The 23,147-nt window shown below is 41.1% G+C and overlaps 1 protein-coding gene across 1 annotated transcript in view; it reads left to right on the forward strand.

Annotated features, from left to right (window-relative positions):
* The window catches only part of LOC108779278 (myeloid zinc finger 1), a 17,179-nt gene extending 519 nt beyond the window's left edge, over nucleotides 1-16,660 (forward strand). The window contains exons 2-3 of the mRNA XM_018546666.1: nucleotides 12,976-14,103; nucleotides 15,119-16,660. Of these exons, the coding sequence (XP_018402168.1) occupies nucleotides 12,976-14,103; nucleotides 15,119-16,122 (2,132 nt within the window). The 3' untranslated portion in view covers nucleotides 16,123-16,660. The remainder of the gene's footprint in view (nucleotides 1-12,975; nucleotides 14,104-15,118) is intronic.
* Nucleotides 16,661-23,147: the final 6,487 nt, after the last annotated feature.

Consider the following 23,147-nt stretch of genomic DNA (forward strand, 5'->3'; position numbering starts at 1 on the left):
TCCCCTCCCCTCCCCCCCCGCGACCGTCTCTTCGCCGAGAAGATCCATTCGAACTCCGTTTGATAATTTCGATGATGATTTCGCGCGCTCGCGACAATGACGCGTGTGCGTGGGAAAACGCGAGAATTTTTCTGCTCCTCTACACCTCCGCGACACGTGACGTGTGTCGCTCGCCGTTGGCGAAAATTGAAATTCCGTCAAGACTCTGCTTCGCCGATTTCAGTTATCTACTTTTCTTTCACCGTATCTCTTTTATCCGAGTTTACCCTTTCTCTCTCTCTCTCTCATCTCTCGCCTCCCCCCCCTCTCCCCCTGCTCCCTGTCATCATGCTCGCACGAATGCATACCGGGACAGTTACACGATCCAACTGTAACGCGCCGGCGACTACAGGCAGAAGTATTCTTCCGACTGCGATTAACAATGCTAGTTAGACACGTGTCCCGTGCGAAACTCGTGTGTGTCTGCGGTCGAACGCGTAAGCTCGATTGAACGAGACAGTGTTTAATGTTGGAAGAGAGACCTAAAGGGAGAGAGGGAGAGAGAGAGAGAAGGAGAAACGAGGTGCGTGGGGTGAACCAGAAGTATCAAGGGGGACTCAGAAAGTATCGCTGTCCGTCGGTCAACGTCTGGTGTACGAAATTCTTTGCGCGCAACGACAGACACGGCGAGAGAGAAGAGTCGCGTGTTCCGCGGTTACTGCACGAGACGAAAACAAGCGAGAGCGTGTTGGGGGAAGGAAGGGAGACGCGCGTACTTACTACAAATGAGTGCACCTGCAACCCAGGCGAAATGATGTAGCAAAAGTTATATATGAATCGGACGGGGGAGCCGTTCAGTGAAAACGCGGGGCAAAAGACAATCGTATCCGCGATTCTGCGGCGAACGAATAAAAGAAAAAGAGAACCGCAAAAGTCAGAAACCAATTCGCAGATAAACGCGAGGGACTGTAGTACAATTAAGTAATTCTAACTGTGTATAACAGTAGTGAGCATCGTGCTCTCGGAAACTTAATCATAAAATTGGATCTTGAAATGATTAAATCTCTTTATTATGTAACACTTTGCACTATGAAAGAGGGCGAATGTTAATTAATGTTCTGGAGCGAAATATATGTTCTCGCAATGGATATTGGTACCGAGGAAATGCAAAGAAAGCGTTTTGTATAGACCACTTCGTCGAACCGAATGTACACCGCGTATCGCGCTTTAATGAGAGGGAATAATTTTAAAAGGGGGGAAAAAAAACCACACATCGAATACAGACCGAGATGTCGAGAAAAAATAATCGTAGATTGAGTGCAATTACCCCCTCCTTTCCCTCCCCTCTCCCCCCCCCCACGTCTACTTGTGATAATTGTAATATAAATTAGACGGAAGTTGACGATTAAATATGCTGACGAATACACGTGTGATTTAAAGGATGAAGCTGAACAGTGTTGTTAGACATGCTTATTATTACACAGGTACGCATTCATCAATTAAATATTTGTAATAGATATGAAAAAGTTCTCGAAGACGGTATTTTTAATCGCGTTACACCGCGGGAGAGAACGTTATTCAGAGATGCGTGAATTCTTTCGAAATGATTCGATACAATGGGTAAATAATATAATAAATAAGACAAAAACGCAGTTAATTAAGCTATAATAGCATTATCTCGTGTGTCAGCAATTATGGTCAATTATTTACAATATATCGTTCGCGGTAACGACGCAGCTATATACACATCGATCGTCGCTCATTATTGATTTGTGATTGCATCTTGTAATTATCCGAAATATATAAAATTAAATTAATTTGTTACTGGCATGATTGCAAGCTACACTTTGCGATAATTAAACGTTCCGGCAAATGTTTGTTATTAACGCAATATACGGACAATTTGCTTGATCTCTATTATTTATTGTTTCGCGAAACAACGTACGAATTGCGCGCGGAGGAATTTATACGATGCGACGAGAGCGTTGTGTGTATGCAGTTTATACAAAGTATATTCCTTTTTTTCTCAAGCGAGACAAGAAGGCACAGGAAGGGAAAGGAAAGAGAGAGAGAGAGAGGGAGTTACGTGATGATATAAGCAATAAGCAAGACACAATCACGTAATATCCATCGCGCCCGTTTGGGTCATCTAATCGGTCTTCAATTTATCGCGGCGAGCAAAGTGACGAAATGTACAAAACGATAAGTTTTCGAGCTACCCTCCGACGCTCTGTACACACTATAACCTTCTCCACGGAGATACACCGTGGAATCAATCTGAAGGAAAATAATCCGATTGTCGTTTCGTCCTCCGATTCATAGCGGCGTAATTCAGCGGTAAGGTAACATACGAGACGCGTCGAAACTCTTCGTATTACTCACACACATAACACACTCACGGATTCATCGACCAGTCCCGGAATTGACTTTTTCTCACAAAACGGAAACTCAATACGAGACGCTGCGCTACTAACTTTTTAATATTCAACTTTAAATATCTTCCAAGTACTAAACCCTGAATCAAAAACTTCCTTCGAGTTTCACTTACAAAAAGAAAAATGTCTTATCGTCTAATTTTATCGCTGAAAATTCTCCGTCGCGCCATTCATCGTCGCGAGTATTACACATGTTTACGTCTCATTAAAAGTCAATCGAGTCTCGAACAGCTGGCGTGGAACTGACGAGAGGGATCTTCTCAAGCGCGCTTAATGCGAAACGATCGCTGTCTCTACGCCGAATACGATATTCTCCCTTTTCTCGAAAGATGAAAATCGCGCATGACACTCTTATCGAAAGTTTTATCGCGCTTCGAACGCGCGGTATAAGGGACAGGGATTGATTTGGAGCGGGTCGACAATGAAAACCTGTTGTGATCACGCGGTCGCACTTGCGCCGCGCCGCGACGCGACTCCGCACGCCGATCAAGGCGCGCTGCTGCCTGCCTGGTCAAGGTGAGCGTCGTCGGCCGAGGACTCTCGTGATCGTGCTCTTTGTGACCGAGAAATACAGTGCCGACAATCGTGAGTGTGTCTCGCGCAGCGGCCTACGGCCTAGCCTACGCGGACTCCAGCCGAGGGCGAATGACAACGGAGGAAGGTCGATCGTGGTGTGTGACGGAGGGTGTTTCCCAGAGCGAGAGACCCATTCACACAGTGAATCATTGTTGTTCGTCATTGTTGAACAAAGATGAAAGTACATTACAAACAGTCTGCCTCTTGCTGGGAAAAAAAAACCGCGCTCGTTTGAATCGTGATGTAAAAAGAAAAGGTGTTCGATATCGAGCGTATAACGGCGACAGCGATACCGCGCGGAAACAACCAATCAAATTTGCCCCAAAAATGCATTTTCCCGCGTAATAACGCCAGTAAACTGGAACAGCCAATCTCTGACCTCTGCCACAGGAATGGTACACCTCTCGTTCTACATGACGCTTCGAATCGCCACTGCGACAGGTCTTTCTCCGATTGAGCTCTTATTTCGGTCGATTCGAACATTTATCTATTATCGCGTTCATTTGTCACTTCTATTACGTAGTCGCGAAAGTGAAGATTTCATTGTCGGGAGGAAACCGTTTAACGCGGACTTGAAAAATACCGCGTCGGGGGTCGCGAAGGGCTAATCCGATTTCCACGAATTCCACTCGATAAATCGCTTTCGTAAACACGTCCTGTCCGAAGGACGTAGCCGCCGCGGCGACGATTTCAAACACAGCGAGTGGTCCTGGCGCGATTATATTTGTGACGGGAAAATATAGACTTAACGCGCATTGTTGGAAAGAGACGGATTGCCTATTTAGATATGCCACTTTGATAAGAATGCTGGTGAAAATTTAGTACGCGTCGGACTGCATGCGTCAAATCGACCGTATGCATTTTCAACAATTGGCGCATATAAAAACAGGTTCGTCACGAAATTGAAAATCAGAGAAATTGAATTGTCGGGGAACGTTGGAAACAGTGAGGGAAATTGGAGAAATCAGAGCATTTTCTGGAAAATAAAAAATTTTTTTTTTTTTTTTAAGTTTGATGTGCATACATCACACTTATGCAGAGATTTCGAATACTACCGACTTCGCAATTAAATGCAAGCAGTATCAACAGCATTAATGATACTTAAAATTTTGCTACGTTAAATTGCACTCTGAACAAAATATTTGACGGTTTCCAAAAATCACAGGATAAAAATACAAAAAATTGAAAATATTATTAAAAGTCAGAGAAAATCATCGAATTTTATCTGCAATGGAAATCTGCGGGGGAAAGTTATAGAATTTATGGCAATCCTGAAAAACTTCCTTAATTTATCCGAATCTTGCACGTGAAATATAATACCAAATTTCTTTTCGAGAACATTTTGTAACCGCGCTGTAAAAACGCGTACGATACATTTTAGGAAAGCATAGGATTGCGAAGCATATTAGATCGATAATAAAGTTGAACGTAAATAAATCGCGTTAATACGGGGAACTCATGGCGAGTATAAATCGCAATACCTTCGCCGCCGATAATAATTATTATATTGTCTTAACGATCGCGTGAATATCTTAATCGCGCGATATACTCGGTACTACGTTAAAGCGAACGATCGTAATCGTGAACTATCGTTATATTCAGCAGCATTTACGCAGCGTAGTTTATGTCGAGAAAATTAGTGTACTTCCACAATTAAATGACTCGTAAAACAGTCATCAAAGTGTGGCGCAGAGAACTCGTAACGATAAAAATGTAGCTGCGATTATTTCCACATTATTATTATTATATAAATACGTACTGGAATTAATCTTGTAGGTATTAGATGTTCCATCATGCAAATCTTTCAACAGTCGTTTTCAACAACCGTGATATTTTTAGAATTCATATTCCTGTCATTGGTTTCTTTGAAATAACGTGTATCATTATAGATAGATATTGTCACTTCAACGTGTCAAGTGTAATCCTGCCGGGTCTAGCATTATACGCAGTTACGACGACATAATGCCTCCTAAGATTTCTCTCCAACGGGTTTTACATAAAGTGCAAGTTGTAAAGCTCGTAAATATTTGTGCGCGTCCGCGTAAGCCAAAGTCACGTTTTAGCTAGGAGTTAATACTGGAAGATTCAACCTTGACTCAAATTCTCGAAGAGAGACGATCGACGTTACTACCGAGGAATGAAAATTGCGGAAAATATTAATCTCGAAACTGCTACTTTTTTTTTCTTCCGTGTCAGAAAAGTTTCCTTCTTTTCCCCGCCAGATACATTCGTTTGCGTCGCGAGATTATTATGACATAATGCGATAAAATCGTAAGATGCGACACTGAAATATATATATATATATATATCGCGCGTGATACGATAGGAAGAAGATACTTTGTTATTACACACATCGACGGCATTCTCTTTCGTGCATTGGGATTTCTAATCGTAACGTGCAACATGAAATACGGTGAAATATTGTGCGATACGATATAAGAAATACATTGTACAAAGATTGTAATTGTTTGCTGAAGGCGCTCCGTAGAGTTCGAATCGCTCCAACAAATATGAGTCATTTTTATTGAATAGAGAGAAGAAAGCGCGAGAACGAGAGAGAGAGATAGGGGGAGCGCCGACGTCGCGCGTGCATTCGGAAAATAAGCGCGTCGAAGCGGCGAGTTTATCGTTTGACTTCTGGCGATAAAAGAGCGATCATTGCTCCGTATCATTCGTAATATAAGAATTAATGCAAACGAGCTCGCTCGCGTGTATAGAAAATCCGCGATCCGCCCGATTCAATCTACTGTAGATGTACAATAATTATAGATTATTGTACGCTCGCGGTTGCCTTACTTTATCTTTGTAAATTATGTATTAATGGTACAATGTGACAAAAATCGCAGTAAATTACACTGTCCATAGGCAGTGATTACGTCAAAAAAAAACTTTCTGTAAAATGTAAATGATATATGCGGCCGATGAAATCGACTGGTGAATCTGTGAATGGATCTACGGTGATTATGAATGTTTATATTCCGCCGAGCGTGTCCGGCTTTATAAATTATGTATTAGTGGTATATATACTTGCGAAAAAAAAAAAATAAAATCATATTTAATTTACCACGTCTGATATATCGCTGTTTATTATTTTGATGAAACACTTTACGCAAAATATTGTAATTAACGTCGCAGTATTTCATGTTAACATGTTGGAATTAAATAAACAATTATAGATAAATGTGACTAATGAAATCAATTGAAATATTTTATCACGGTTGTCGAAACTTCATAAATTATGTATTAATATGTATATAAAACAAATTTTTCGAGGTTCGAGTCACAACGTCTCTGGCTGACACAACCACGCTGTTTTACAACTTTTCCACTTAAGCAATTAATATCGCCGGCGACACAGCGAAGCTAAATAGAGTAATAAATATATTCGAACGGAAATGTTTTTAATTGGGGGATCGTTATCAGATTACTAACTGCGAGACGCGACAGGACACGTCGGTTTCACGCACGTTTCGCGATATTTGCGCAAATCCGCGGTATAGTCTTGGATGTGAGCGCGCGCGAATTGTTTTATAAGGCAGAAATAATATACTCTGTGAGTGCATTCGAGCATCCGTCAAAAATATCGCGGTAACAATAGCGAAAGAAAAAAAATATATCCGACGTTTCGACTTCGCGTCAATGCGTGCACTACACTCTCGAGCTAACAGCGCGGGCGTATATTTCGTTTCTGTCTATTTTTCTGAAAACAAACATTCGATCTGACGAGCTGAATAACGCCAATGGAACACTAGGAAAGGACCACTCGTTTCTGGAGCACTCTTCGGAGCGCCATCGCGGAAAGTTATGTTTTTGTTGCGCCCGTTTCGTTTTTTGCCACCCCCACATACGACCGCCGCCGCCGCCGCCGCCGCGCGAGGGAGGTCCCTTGAACGGTTCGATAGGAATATGGGCCGCAGGTATTTCCTCTCTCTGACATTCGATAAATAGCGGCCGATGTTTGCTTTCGTAAATGAATGCCCTCTCCTCATTCGCGAGAGCCTGACACTTTTAATTTTTAATCCATATCGTGTGGATGTTACAGGCAAGTCCAAATATATAGGAATTGCATGATGCGAAGCATTCAGATTTATAGGAATATAGAAATCTTATACACGGCTGATCAAAATCGGTTGATAAGAGCTAAACAGAGTAGAGGTAAAAGTCGTGTTTACCCGGTGATATTTTCGTGATTCGACACCGTGTCCAACAGATTGGCATAATTGCCAAGTCGAAGTACTTGGAAACAGCACAATCAATAAGATATCGCGACGAGGCAAAACCCATCCTCGTAATTTATACGCAACTCCCACGCGAAATGCAATTGCCGCTGCGACGCGCCGCGCCGGTCTCTTCTTTTCTGCAAGAACGCGAGGGAAAACGATAGCACGTATGGCGTTGTACCGCGAATATTACGTTCGTGGATCGCAATTATCGTCCGTTCTTTCGCGTCCGGGCGAATCCATAAATTAACGAATGAAGCCACTTCATTTGAAATAACGTCGTGACGTATCACGCTTTTTTTCGTAAAACAACGCGAGACACATCGATAATGAAATGACATTTGTATTTGTAGAGTGCGATTTACTTATACGCTGCAAATACTCGGTTGACCACTCGGAAGAAAGAATTTGCAAAGCGTTTGCACGTGTGAAGCGCGGTGGATCGCATCCAGAAAAAGATACGCTTCTGTTTTATTTGCGTCGCGAAAACAATACGTCTGAAAAAAATCTGAAAATCCTAAGGAGTGGTTTAGTATACGAGAACAATTCGGCAGAACTGGAAACTCGCGAGTTCACGACAATTCTCAAGGAGCAGGATTGCACGTGAATTTTTACACGTGGTGTGTCTGACGAGACATACTTTGTCTTACCTGCGAATTATATTCTTAAGTATGTCGAGTGCTTCTGCCAGTGTAAAACTTGTCTCTAATACTATATGTATCGCAGGTTTTCTCCTTCGATATTTTCTTTTATTGTACGCATATCGCGCAGACAGCGCCTTCACTTTGAGCCCACAAAGTCGCTTTCACCTGTTCAATTAAGTCCTCGCTTTCGACCAAAGACACTCTAGTTATTTCGCGATTTTGTCAGTATACGAGGATAGAGGAGGTCGAGGTTTTCCTTCTCACTTTTCTCGACTAATTTACGGCACCGTTAAGACGGGCCGGAAGCCAGTGCAATCCGCGTAAAAATAATCGGCTCGATCGCCAGTTTTATTTCCTCTTAGTTACATTACAAATCCAGTGATCATTAACTCTAATTGTCATTAATTTACGACGCGACGCAAATGTCGAGTTGTCCGGGCGAATCTCAATTTTTTCCTCCACTCCGACGTAGCTTACTCATCGCTTTATCGACGTACAATATAAATGAAGCAAAAACTCGTTAGAAATTTTAATGTTGTAAAAAGAAGAAAAATCTCTCTCTCTCTCTCTCTGTTTCTTCACGATAATAGCGTCGCGACAATTGACGCATTCCACACTTTTGTGTTTCCAGTATAGGAGATTGACCTTATCGAAATTATTACCGGTTTCGAACTCCGTGTCGTGGTGCAAGTTTTTCGATTGTTTGCTGGGAATAAAGCGCGATTCCCACCACTCGGGGAATCGACGGGATCGACCCGGCGACTTAAATCTGCGAGCCGCCGCGGCAGGAAAAATCTTTAAAAATGCCCCGACGAAAAAAGCGCGCATGTGCAGCCACGAGCCATCTCTCTTCCCTTGCTCCTCTTTCTCGCCCTCCTACTACCACCGATGCGCTACAGTCCTCCCGGCTTCGCTTTATGCGTTTCTCGCAGCCAAAACAAATCGTAAAGACGCCCGGCGGAGTGCAATCCCATGCTTATTATCGAAAAATCAATGATATCAGCATTGGCGACTTTTCTCAAACACGAAATACCATTCCACGGAACAGTATAGGTACCGTGCGATAGTCGAAGAATTTTATGTTTTTACGGCGTGTACCTCGTTTCGTTAATAATAAGTCGATATGTCCCAACTATGTATTGATATAGAGATTTTTACGAACAAAAAGACCTCGACATCAGTTTCATCAAATCTCCTCCTTTTTCGAAAGATCAACGAAAGAAGGAATGGAATGAGATCTAATCGTACAGGTAGATTATTTGTAATTGGTTCTTGTCAATCTTTTTTACTTCTTTCGTCAATTATACACTCGAAGCCCAATACATATTATGTTTTATATCTTACACGTGCTGAACACAATTTTTTCTATTTTTACAATTTTCTTGCATGTTCCTCTTAACAATTATGTGATTATATCTCTTCTTTCATTGGTAAGCTCGTATAATTTCTATCAAGATTTCTTTCCCATTTTTGTTGATACTATACTAATCTATCTAAGAATGTCCTTACTCTAAAATTTGAAATGAGATATCGATATTGACTGAGAGATTAACACGAGAAACATTGGCTGATTATACGCGATAACATACCGTATTTAAACATTTTCACTAAAAGAAAGTTTTATCTATTATATGTTTTAGTTTCGAATGACGAATGTTGGACGAAATTAACAATGTTTGATTTGAGTGATTATTTTTTACGGGGAGTGGAAAGTATCTATCGAGATATATTTATAAGTTGCTGAAATAGTGTGTGGTGCTAGGATTTATGGCTCACCCTGTAAGAACTTGAGTGATAAACCGGTCCGAGCGAACAAAACGTCATTCAGCAGAGATTCCCCGACACACACACACACACACACGCACATTATAATATTCCTCGTTCTAACCGTCTGTATAATAATACAACACTGTCGAACAAGTCTCATTTTCACTTGCTGGCTGTTCTTATATATATTCGAATTTCGATGTAGATTTATATTTCAAGTGACAGAGTTTTGAAGTAGATTTTTTATTATTGTAACGATTGAAAATTAACACACAACACACACAGAATGCACACACTTTTTTAAGTCCATTTATGATTAAATTTAAGCTATATCGTTTATGTTTAAGTACTTGTGTTATTGAAATCTTAAGCTTTGTGTTCGTTTGAGAATAACTCGTAAGCAAAGAGAACAAGAAGGAATAAAAGTAAGAACAACTCTCCGTAACACTCTCCAATGATATATCCATTTGTAAGTGCAACTCTCAAGAGTGACTCTCGACGGTACTTCTTTCAAATGAACAGTAGCCGCTTGTCTTTATGTGATTTGTGAAACATAACGCGCATCAAAATCAACTTCGAAAGCTTACGATTGCTTAGTTGGTAAAGTTATAAGTGGATCGCGTCTCTCATTAAAGCTCGGTCGGACTGTAGCAAAACTTGGAGTTCGTATCAACGCTTGCCAATGTTTATCCACGCGAATGCAAGAGAAATCGAAAGAACAATCTGACATTTCTTTAATGCAATTTAGTATTAAGAACATTTCTTGAATAACTTGACACTGGGAAAGATTCTTGCGATGCGATGGAGAGAAAACTAATTTTTATCTTTGTTTATTTTTTATAGTCTTTCTAAGTATTAACCTTCTGCATTTGAATAATTGGTCTAAGTATTATTACTTACTTATTATTATTTTCGTCATTACTATTGTAAATATTGTCGCAATTCTTAAAAAAAATTGTATTTATCTAAATCACAATTTTTTTTTCTGATTTCTTACAAAAATCAATTTTTGGAGCAAATAAAAAAGTCATTATTTTATTCTATTAATTAAACTTTTAGTGTCTTTGATGTTTTTATCTTAATTATCAGCTTTCGTAAAATGCACTTACGGGTTACAAAACTTCTTGTGAGATTTCTTTTTACACGATATAGCTAATGACTTCCTGGATGCGAAGGAAATTTGGACGATTGCTCCGGGATTCTGGATGTAATTAAGTGTTGCCGGACGGAGATTGAGTTTAATGAGACGTTGCGTCGCCTTGATCGCATAACTTAATGAATTTCTCTAAATAAATCGGCTTTAGAGCAGATTAATGAATGTATTGTAATTTCTCTAATACAGGAATATGTATATATTTTTACAATTAATATATATATATATATATATATGTATATTGTTACATTATATATGTTAATCGTAAAAGAAGAGAGAGGTGGCGAATAAGAATCAGACCGTTGACGCGTAAATATTTACATCAATACATGATTGATGCTTTTATAATGATACAATTACTTGGTTTATCTAGGAATATCGAAAGCCTTTCAGATTTTCTCGTTGTATAATACACTTGATTAGAAAAACAGAAAATGATGTTTGCAAAACAAGATATCACTATATATATATATATATATATACGTGCTAATTAAAAAATTTGCGCTAATCGTGGAACTCGCGAAATGTTACGCAGAATTGTATCAATGACGATAACGATACTTCTCAAGCCGTAAATATCACATTAGCAACTTTTCGATTGGTTGCTTTTCTCCGCGATAACGGGATATTACAATGTTATCGCAACAGAGATTCTCAAAATAGTTAAAGCAATTATATGATCAAATAAACTTTGGATTGCAATAAATTAATCTCAACCGGTGTATGTAATATTATCTTAACAAATAACGGTTACGTAACGAATAAATACGATACAATAAAACAATTAACTATAAATACGATTCACGTGCAAACGATGGATGCGTGTCGAGTTGCAATAAATTTTTTTTTCTCTGGAAAACAAATTTATATATCGGTGAACTTCGTTAACAAATGTTTCCAAGTCTTATCGTTATCTGCCATATGACATTAACCATCGCTACACATCACGTTACACAACATTTCAATCTACTTCACGTCCTTCTGTATTCACATTCAAGTTTTTCGTTTTTATATTTTTTCTCATCTCCCTACAGTAAATTGGCGTTTGTTCTACTTTTAATCAATTTTCCAAAGAAAATAAATTATTGAATATTTTTGTGTGCACACAGTTCTGCTCGATATAAATTACGGATCTTGTAGATTGTGACTTGTTGCGTATCCAGGCGATAAATCCGTTGGAATATTTTTTGAGAAGAAACAATATAGCATTAGATGAGTCATTGAACAAAGCAAAAGCAAAAATTACATTAATACAGACCGCGCAAAATGCAAATTGAGTGACAAGTCCAAAGTGGCAAATGAGAGAAAATGAAGACTGATGTAATTGGTTCGATAAGAGAAGGAATGCCTCGCGATATTGCGTAACATAAATTCCGTAATCGTAAAGCGGACTTAAGCCGTCTCTTATTCCTCGTAATGTAATTGCGCGCGATAATACCGATTGGGCGAGACACATGTCTTAAATAAGCGTCTTAAATAGCGTGGTAAAGTTTAATTAAAAACTTTGCGCGATATGATGACCTTCTTTTGAGTTTGCCTCTTATTTTCGGTTAATTATAATCGTATCCCGCCTTTGTTACCTGCATATTTAAAAAATTAACGAGTATAAAGAAAAGCACATTAAAGCGGAATGTGCGATACGATTGTAAGAAGTTCCGTCTTATTCGAACATCCAAGGATAAAATTCCTCAAGGATTCAGGAATCCAGCGAATCGAGCACGTGGTTTTGTGTGGCGTTTAGCACCTTATAAATTATCAGCACGATACGCAGTTCATATATATTCGACCTGCATAACAGCGATTGAACTTGTGAAGCGTGAACCGGACGTGTCTATCCATGCGTGACTAGGAACGTGGTTCGATCTGATATTCTAGAACGTGCTTTCTAAGATCGAAGATTCTAAAGATGCAAACATCTACGTGGCCTAATTTCGAGAATAACGTTATTCCTGACCGAAATTGACCAAAGAATATACCTGCAAAATTTATTTTACGAACGCTGACCATCTATATATTCACACGATATTCATACTAAACCGTACACGAAATTCGAGACGATAAATGTAATAATAGTTACCGCGATCAAATAAAACTCTCCATTGTTTACACGAAAGCGAAAAACAAAATAAATATATCATATTTCTTTTCTTATACAATGACGCGCTAACTGTGAATCCTCTTTTTGCATTGTTTACTTGCAGATACTGGCGCGCCCTACGTATTGTACAAAGATAACATGGAGAGACCCCAGGGTCAGTGGGGCCCGGGGCCGGGATCTCTCCAGGACGGTGGACTGTACCCACAGCAGCAGCAACAACAGCAGCAGCAACAGGGTTCCTCCTCGTCGGGAAGCCCACAGCAGGCCTGTGGACCTCCAGTCGAGGGTGGCGAAAGTGGTCCTCCGCCCTCGTTAGCCTCGCCCGTGCCCTCACCATATCCTTCGGCGCCTCCCGAGCCTCAATCCTTGACTCCGCCGGACGATGATATACAGTCAAGTCAAGCCACGTCTCAGCAACAGCAACAACAGCAGCAACAACAAACGCAGCAGCAGGTCCAGCAGCAGCAGCAGCAGCAACAACAACAGCAGCAGCAACAACAGCAGCAGCAGCAGCAAGTTCAACAGCCACCTCAGCAACAACAAACGCAACAGCAAGATCATTCGCCGCAACAACAATTGACTCCTCACGCAGAGGTGGATCGCAGCGACTGCTTTCCTGGCGCCGGAGAGCTGCAACAATATCCGCAGCATTATTTTAAAGAAACCCGGCCGCACCCTTCACCGTCCGTGCCACCGCATATGCTTACACCCGGCGGCTTCTCCGCGCTGCACTATCTCAAGCAACCCGGAGTAATGCTGACGTCTCTCGGCCAAGGCGACGGCGGGCCTGGTCTGGACGCGCATCAGTACGCGAGTCCGGGCGCGCCGAACATGGCGACCGGGTTGCCTGACATTGTGCAGCAGAGCGGTAAATCGTCCAAGGCCGGTAACAGCGATCTACGTCTGTTCAAGTGCTTGACCTGCGGCAAAGACTTTAAGCAGAAATCGACTCTGCTGCAGCACGAGCGGATCCACACAGACAGCCGGCCGTACGGATGTCCGGAGTGCGGCAAGCGGTTCCGTCAGCAATCCCATCTCACGCAGCATCTGCGCATACATGCTAACGAGAAGCCGTACGCTTGCGTATACTGCGAGCGTACGTTCCGGCAGCGTGCCATCCTCAACCAGCATCTGCGCATCCACTCGGGTGAGAAGCCATACCAATGTCCGGAGTGCGGAAAACACTTCCGTCAGAAGGCGATCCTGAATCAGCACGTCCGCACACACCAAGGCGAGCATTTCTCTCTGCCTCCCAGACTCCCCAGAGGGCGTCCACCACAACCAAACACTGACCCACCCACCGGTTCTCACTCATTACTATCGCAACCACCGTCGTCACCGCCGTCACCATCGGCATCATCGCCATCGTCGTCATTATAATCATCACGCTCATTACCGCCGGCGGTACAATAACCCGCATACTAACGATTCATCTCGATTCTCACCTGTCCATCTGCAGCACCAATGGTGGATTTACTTAGCTCTAGAAAGAGCAAAGAATTATATAAATTAACAAAACGATGTGTCTCGAAATAATAGGGGTAAATTCACCACTGGTCTGTGTATCGGCTATATCCCTCACCAGCTTGCCGGAACGCGTTTTTCTTTCTCTGTTTTTTTTTTCCGTTTCGAAAGCTTTCCACAACTAACGACAACGAGTACCAGTAGTACCCATCGGCCTCGTTGAAGCTAAGGCCAACCGGCGGGTAAGAACGGTTGAGCTGGATGCGACAGCGCTGGTGAGCTGTGAGATAGAGCAATCCTTGTCCTCGTTCTATACGATCTGACTTGTCATCCAACTAACCCAACTGCCCTTTAATAACTCTCTGTGTTTCTCCGTTAAAGTGGACAGTCGGTCTGCTATGGATAACTATTTTCTCTCTGACATTTCTCTTCCCGTATATACCTGCTACTAATAACTTTCAATGGGAACCGCGATAAGTTGGTTTACGGTAATTTGCCAAACAGCACAAAAGTTCAAAAGACACGCAAATGCTTCGTCGAATCAATCAGGATATCTGATTAAACTAAAACTCTTTGCTCTTTGGATATTTGTGTTGTCTGGATGTTCTCACTTAACTTGAGCGAGCATCTATGAGGTCGCACTTAATTCGCGCTACAGTTGGCCTTTTTAGATAGATTTGATCCTGTATCAGTAAACCGTAATCCGGGCTACTAACGTTCCTCTTACGTTCCGTCTGTCGTGGAATACCGCCGATGAACCGTGGATCGTTCTCTCGTTACAGACGTGAGTCCACACCTCATCTTCAAGAACGGAATGACGCCGACTCTCTGGCCGCAGGACGTTCCCTTTCCACCTGAAGAGGGTAAGGAGGAAGTGGCATCGACATTCGGCGACACGGACACGCAGTCGGGCGCGTTCAGTCCGGCGCCGGACGCCAACTCTATCCAGTACCCGGCGTACTTCAAAGATCCAAAGGGCGGTAATCACGCGGTGTTTGGCGCAGGTGGCTCAGGCAGCTTTGGTGCGTTGCAGTACATCAAGCAGGGTGGCACGAAGAGCTGTCTACCCGACGTGATACAGCATGGCCGCTCGGCCGGCATGCCGTTGTACGTGCGTTGTCCGATTTGTCAAAAAGAGTTCAAGCAAAAGTCAACGTTGCTGCAACACGGGTGTATACACATCGAGTCGCGGCCGTATCCTTGTCCGGAGTGCGGCAAGCGATTCCGGCAACAGTCCCATCTCACGCAGCATCTGCGCATCCACACGAACGAGAAGCCGTACGGCTGTGTGTATTGTGGACGTAACTTCCGCCAACGTACGATTCTCAATCAGCACCTGCGCATCCATACCGGTGAGAAACCTTACAAGTGCCAGCAGTGTGGCAAGGACTTTCGTCAAAAAGCGATCCTGGACCAGCATACGCGCACTCACCAGGGCGATCGGCCATTCTGTTGTCCGATGCCAAACTGTAGGCGGCGGTTCGCCACCGAGCCCGAGGTGAAGAAACACATCGACAACCACATGAACCCGCACGCGGCCAAAGTGCGCCGGAATTCGAGCGGTGACACGAAACCGCCTGGCACACCCGCGGGCTTGGGTCCGGTACCTGTGCCTCGCGGCCTCACGCCGACGGTCGTCAAGCCGGAGCTTTACTTCCCGCAGTGTTACGCGCCCGCGTTCAATCATCAGCCGCCAGTCTCCACCGCGCAGTTCCCCGGCGCCCAGGCGAACGGCGTCTCCGTGACCGGCGAATTCAAGCCGCCGACCGGTCTGCCGCCACAGTGACTAACCGTCCATCCTGCCGCCTACTAGCAAGCAGGAATCCCCGCGCTGAGGTTTCAGCGCTGTTTCGGTCCCGCCGCGTTGGAGGCCGACGCAACGTCAAACGCCATCGCCGCCGCCGCCGCCGCCGCCGCAGCCGCCTCTCGATGCGGCCAGCAGCCGATCCAGCAACATTACCCGTGACATTTATCATTGTGCATTTACTAGAGTCTTCTTTATTTTCGTCGTTTCACACAACTCGCTCGCTCTTCTTGTTCCATCGCTGCTTAGCAGAACCTCAGAACACACGTCGCCCAGCTAGTCTTGAGCTCGACGGTGAGAATGGTTTCGTCGCGCAGACCGCATAATGCGATTATCCGAGAAGTACGTTGCGAAAATGTGTATTATCCGGTCCGCTATGTCTCTCTCTCTCTGCTTGATTGTCGGATAAAATTATCTTCGAGAGAAAACCGCTTTTCTGTCTGAATGTCGTAGCGTACCGGCTATGATGTAAGCAAAGAGAGAGAAAGAGAGAGTGGGAGAGAGAGAGAGAGAGAGAGAGAGAGAGGGGTATAAATTTCGGGTATATAAAGTTCGGGTACCTCTTGTTTGAAATGTCTTGGGTTTTTGCGTTGTTTGAAATATACGCGGACTAGGTCACACATCTCTGTGTGACATTCATCGAATATGCCGTTACGTATATCGCGAAAAGACGACAATCCTAGTTAGGATTATCGCTATCGTTACACGGTCGCAACAAACCGAGTAACAAACGATAATATACGATTATAGTTGCTCAGGTATCAATCGGTGTCTCGCGCGGCACTCGTAGTAAGTTCGTGATATACATTTTCTTCTTCATGTACGCGATCGTTCGTTACTTTCAACTTTTCAGCACATCGGATTAGATCGACCTTTTAGGAATCCCAAGATTAATGCTTCGTTATTGTTGGCGCACATCGATGACACAGTCTAGTTAATCCGCCAGCACACGCAAATACCGCTTCTCGCTGCGATCCGCATCTCCAAGTCGTCTCGAATTCGCACGAAGGACAAACAACGTTAAAGGGGACACGGGAAAAGCTCGGAAAAGCGGCCGCCGCTCACCGTCGAGTTTCTTACTAGACAGACCAAGGTAAAGTAAAATCAACGAAGAGTCTCGTCTATTCCTCCGTACGTATTTTTTATAATTAATCGATTACGACGTACCTTCTCGCGTTTCTTTCGTGGACAAGCGAGTAGCACGAGAGTTCGGGGCTTACTCCGCGAGACATAGATGAATTCAGAGAGATTGACAAGAGAGTTCCCGCGAATCCCTCTGAATCCATCTATCTTCTTCTCGCGAGATGGTGCATGCGCCGCCCGGGGCGTCACCGCTCACCGTTCAAAATGCCACGTATCGCCAAACGGGTTGAAGATGTTCGATTTCGACCAGACTAAAACGATTGTGATACAATATTTAACTTGCCTATGTTTTAAAAGTTTCGCGAGAGAGAAAGAGCGAGAGAGAGAGAGAGAATGAGTGAGCGAGTGAGAGTGAGAACGATATATGTATATATATATATATATTTATAAATATATATATATATATATGTAGAGAAAGAGAGAGAAATTTTGCTTCTTGAAGGGAGCGCTTACATGACCACGAGAAGAATACCTGTAAATATGTAAAGCCGTTCGCTCCAAACAAAAGAAGAAGAACGAGAAGGAACGACGGAGAAAAGTGAAGTATGCGAGCGTGCGCGAATGGGACTAGGTGTGAATGAGACGGGAAAAAAAAATAAAAGGTACGACTGAATGAGAGGGTAGAAGAAAGACGATATAGGGGGTTGGGGCGGAAAGGCGGGGGAGGGGAGATATGACGAGCAGAAAAGAGGAAGATACGAGAGATTATAGGTAGAATTTACGAGAACGATGCATCCCCCCACTGTGCTGAGCCATAGCTTTCCGTAGATCGAGTCGCGACGACGACGACGATCCGCGTTAGCGTGACGGGGAAAAGAAACGGAAGAAGAAGAAGATTAGGGAGGGGAGGGGTGCAATTCTTGTATACTATAGTAATAATTTGAATGTATATTTATACAGGTTATATTATATTCTAACTATATGACGATATTTTGAATCGGTTTTAAAATCAGATTGGTGCTGATAAAAGAAACTAGATAAGCAAGTACGAAAAAAAAAAACAAGAGGAGGGAACGTGGAAGAAGGCTGAGACACCGTAAAAGTTAGCGTTTAAGTAACGTAGACGATAGCGTAGCTCAAAGTAAAGAAAAGACTTTGAAGGACCGCGCTCGCACGGGGTCCGCTCACATCTCGGAGAATTATCATCATCACTCTTTAAAAGAAAAGAAAAAAAAACAGGGGGAAAAAGGAAAGGAAAAGAAAAAGAAAAACGATTCGTGGCAATACTTAAATGAAGAGCAAAAATGGGAGGAGAGAGGGGGAAGAAGGCTTCAACGTATTAGAGAATAATCTTTTAAAAATTTCTATATTAAGACGTGTGTGATCTCTCTAATTATTGTACATTACGTAATGAGTCTAAAACTTAGACGACGAGATACGTTAGTATAATTACGATTACGTACGTATTAGGTGTTCTACAGTTAGTCTTTTTGTCATTTAGAGACACAGAGATCTGAAGATGATAATTGCGCGGCCATATTCTCTGTGGCCTGTTCGTAGTGCCTCGGAATTGCTGCTCGCGGCAGTGATTTGACCGTATTTTTAGGAAGGTATATTATATTATATTATATTGAGGAACCGCAATTATATTATACTCTCCAATATACAATATTAAAAAAAGAAAAGGAAAGGAGGGGGGGGGGGAATCGCGTCGTGAGGCGTCGCGTTAATAAAACGACTCATTAAATTATTATGACGAAAGAAAATCTACTTATATATATCGCGAGGATGAAATAACGACGACGATATAATCGTGGTTGTTGTTCACTGTTGTTTTTGTTGTTCTTATTATTTTTACTTTTCTTTCTCTCGTTCATTACGTATAAAACGTGAAGTTATGAAGAAAAAAAGGAAAGATGGCGAATGGGAAAATATTGAACGCCGGGAATGGCGGGGTCTCTTCCGGTGTGGCCGTTCGTAATATTTATGAGTATTATTATTAACGTTGAAATAATTTTAATACTTATCCACGTGCCCTTTTTAGGATATATCTTTATCGTTCTTGCGGCGAAAAGAAGAAAGCGCAAGTAAACTTGTTAGACGTTGATCTAATTGAATCGTACTCGAAACATCGATCCGTATGCCTTCGTATACACACATATGCGTCTGTAACAAAAATATGACATATTCTTATTACGTTTCGTAGAAACTTTTTGCAATAGCATGTTGGATATGGTAAAGCCGTGTCAAGTTCAGTGAAGTGAGTTTAAGATGAAAATTATAGATAACGAAACTAAAATAGATACACGATTCGTAATCTACTAGGGGGAAGTACACTTTAAAACTTTTTTAAAAAGTTAAAAAAATTTTTTGTTCAAAATGTAGTTTAAAATTAACGTGTATAAATTCCCAAGTGGATATTCGAATTATTTTTCGAGTTATAGCATTTCAAGTGGACGCGCGTATCTATGCGCATAGAGGTAGTCGATTCAATCGTTGCACTGCAAATAATGTGAATATTGAAGCCAAAATATACATACAGAATATAAAACATGGATAGAATCGCATAGAAATGAGTGCTCCATCAATCATGAAAAAAACGCAAGAAACTTTAAAGGCTTTTTCTCGAAACCATATGTTTTTCAAGACGATATACATGATTTCTCGAGCTACAATTGACGGATTGGCAATTTGAAAAAAATGTATATATATTTCAAATTGCATATATATATATATATATATAACTAGTATTTTTTTTGTCTGTCGTACGATTTTATTGATAACATTCCTAGTTTACAATAATAATACAAATGCAAAATACAATAACAATATCAAAACATGTGTTAAAAATTCAAACACGTATATTTCCGTCAATTTTCAAAGAAATGAAAATAAGTCACAGGCGATGAGGAGTACGTTATAATTTATGAAACTATTTCGATTTTTGATTTCAGGATAACCAAAATAGCGGAATCTGTTTACAAGCAAAATCACATTTATTATTTTTCAATAAAATTTGCAACATGACGAGTTTAATGTACATATGTATTAGTAAAGTGCCAAATTACTCGGATCGCATTACAACCCAAATTCAAACAAAAAAACTCTACTTTTTAGACTAATTAAAGTGTATTGTTTCCTTAAGTACTTTACGAAATCGCATGTAAAAAAGAACTTGATGGTTATTTCATTATTTTTATTACTTTGTATTTCATTCTTGCTCCGCAAATTTTTTTATTGTTATGATAACTTATATAATTGTTTTACGTACATCAAGCATGGGATTTTAGCGTTTACCATTTGATTATTGTTAAAGATGCTCAATGTTTGTTGAAAATTGTAGCGGTTGTTTGCACAAAAATGAAAATACTTCTCTAAGACTTTGAGAATTTTGTTTCTCATCGAAAAAAGGTATAATTAAAAGAAAAACAATCTTTCATTCCTTCTTTATTATTAAACTTTACACTGACCGCGTTATAATCGTGTCTCAATTACAGATTCGTATAGATAGTAATTCATTTTTGTTGTAAACATCTGTTCTTATTTACATGTTTTACTCATTATCAAAAAGACGGAATATTTTTATCGATCGGATAAATGTCAGTGTCCGGAATGCTTTTCCTCTTTCACAAATAATGTGTCAGTGATTTATATTATCCCAAAACAGGGACACCCGAATAAAAATTGCAACCGTTTCACAGATAACAGTCATAAAACATATTTTTTTAGCTTACATTATTTTCTTCTTTTTATTTTTCGAGGTAATTAAAGTTTTTTTACTTCTCGAAATCTTTAATCACATATATTTCTTATACATTTCGGACGTTATATATATTTTATAATTTTATTTCTCTACGAGACACACAACAAACATTAAAAACTCAACTTACAGTTTAACTAATGAATGTCCAGCACACAATGATATGCGCGCGATATAAATTATAAAATATACATTTACGAGTACTAATTTATTATATATACAAGAAATTAAACATTTTAAATTAAATTATTTTTTGCAAACATTTTTGCTCAAAACTTTCATGTAATCTATAATTAATGGCCGGTTTTTTATATGTACTCCTTCGGTCCAATTTATGTCAAATCGGAAACGACGATAGTCTCATTTCGTTCGGTAAAACTCGCCGCGGGAAACATTGCTCGCAAAATCGTGTGGTAACGTCGAAAAGAGTAGCGCACGAGGAAAGGAATTTTTTTTCGAAAAAAATAGAGAAATTGCAATATAAGTGGGAAAAGAATTACGTTGACAGCATTTTAAACTTATTCATACGCACGGCCGATTGTACTTTAAAGGAATCCGTGATAACGAAAATAACCGATTACACACAAAGATTCATATACATAAACATATTAACATAACAGGCCAAGATTAGAGGGGGAAGAAAAAAAAAAGAGAGGAAGAGGTAGAGACACGCGCACTCGCATTTCCCGACGTAATCTTCTTTCTCTCTAACGAGTCAAAACATTATCGAGAAGCGAATTAAGTTTGATGAGAATCGCGTAAACTGAAAAATGCGAAAACGAAAATAATAACTGTTGTAGACTATGTGTAGATAAAAACAGATATTTGTTTTTTTATATATTATTACTACGAAGTACTCGATATAATTGTATCATTATATCTTATTATTATTATTATTATTATTACTATATTATTATTTTATTATTAATATTATTATTACTATTATATATGTAATAACTATTATATTATTATTAAGTTTTATACAAGAGAGATATTACGTATGGTGCATTTCTTTTAGTATCGTCACAGTGTTTTGATCACCTTTGTTTTTATTACGCTATATCGACTGTGCGAAATTCTCTCACTCTGTTTTCATATCCGACAAGAAGTCTCTTTTTTTTTTTTATATGCTACTATCGATATTAGTCGACTATTAGTGCTTATGCTTTATTGTATTCTAATCTCGCAGTCACAAAATCCGCCGTGTGATATAACAATACGTATATTCGAGTGTCGCGAACGAAGAAGAAGCGATGTCGGATTGGTGTTTTTTTAATCTCTTTTATATATATATTATATATATAAATATTTTATATACATATTGCAAGATGTACTTTGCAAAGAGGAGCGGGAGAAGGGGGGGGGAGGTCTAGAGTTGTTTTTCTGGCCGAATGACAGGGACGTTACTTCGTACTTTAAGTTCCGCATACGCGTGAGACCGCAGACTTCGTGGCGAGCTGTTGCGAGCAGGGATGAATTTATATACGAAGAAACTAAATGCGGCTTAAGACTGCTCGGAGGAAAACCACTGAATTAGATTGTAGAAGAATCCGTTTCGGAAGAGAGACAATAGGAGGGAGAGAAACGCATGATGCGTCTCTTCTTCGCTTTGGTTCTCGTGAATGTTATTAGCTTCAGACCGCGAAAAATCATCATCCCGCCCGTGCCTGCGAGCGAAACTGGTTCGGGTGGTTAGACGACGTCGGAAGGTTGCGCGGTGCCATTTCGATCGACGGGAGAAAAGAAGGGAAGCAGTGAGAGGAGTATAGGAGGAGAGAGAGAGAAAGAGAGAGAGAGAGAGAGAGAGAGAGCGCAAGGTATACGTATTAAGTAGAATCGGCGATGCACTGTGATAACGACCACTAACGACATACAACATCCGCTTAATTTCATTTGATCCTACGTCGGAATTATGCGTCAGCCAACTTTCTCGGAGTTGGATATCTCGCAAACGTCGCTCTCTGTCTTTCGCTCTCCATCTCGTCCCCTGCTCCCTTCGGAATCGCAAGGACGGCGGAGAATCTCGCCGTCTGCCGATCGATTTACTATTTTGCAATAACGGCCCTCGTCTATCTCACCTCGACGCCAGCGTTTAATCTTTTTTTCTTTTTTTTTTTTTTTCCTTTGTTTATCACGTTGCTTTCGTGGATGCGCAGCAAGAACG

This window comes from Cyphomyrmex costatus, unplaced genomic scaffold (genome assembly GCF_001594065.2).
Source record: "Cyphomyrmex costatus isolate MS0001 unplaced genomic scaffold, Ccosl1.0 scaffold57, whole genome shotgun sequence".
In the NCBI taxonomy this organism is placed as follows: domain Eukaryota; kingdom Metazoa; phylum Arthropoda; class Insecta; order Hymenoptera; family Formicidae; genus Cyphomyrmex; species Cyphomyrmex costatus.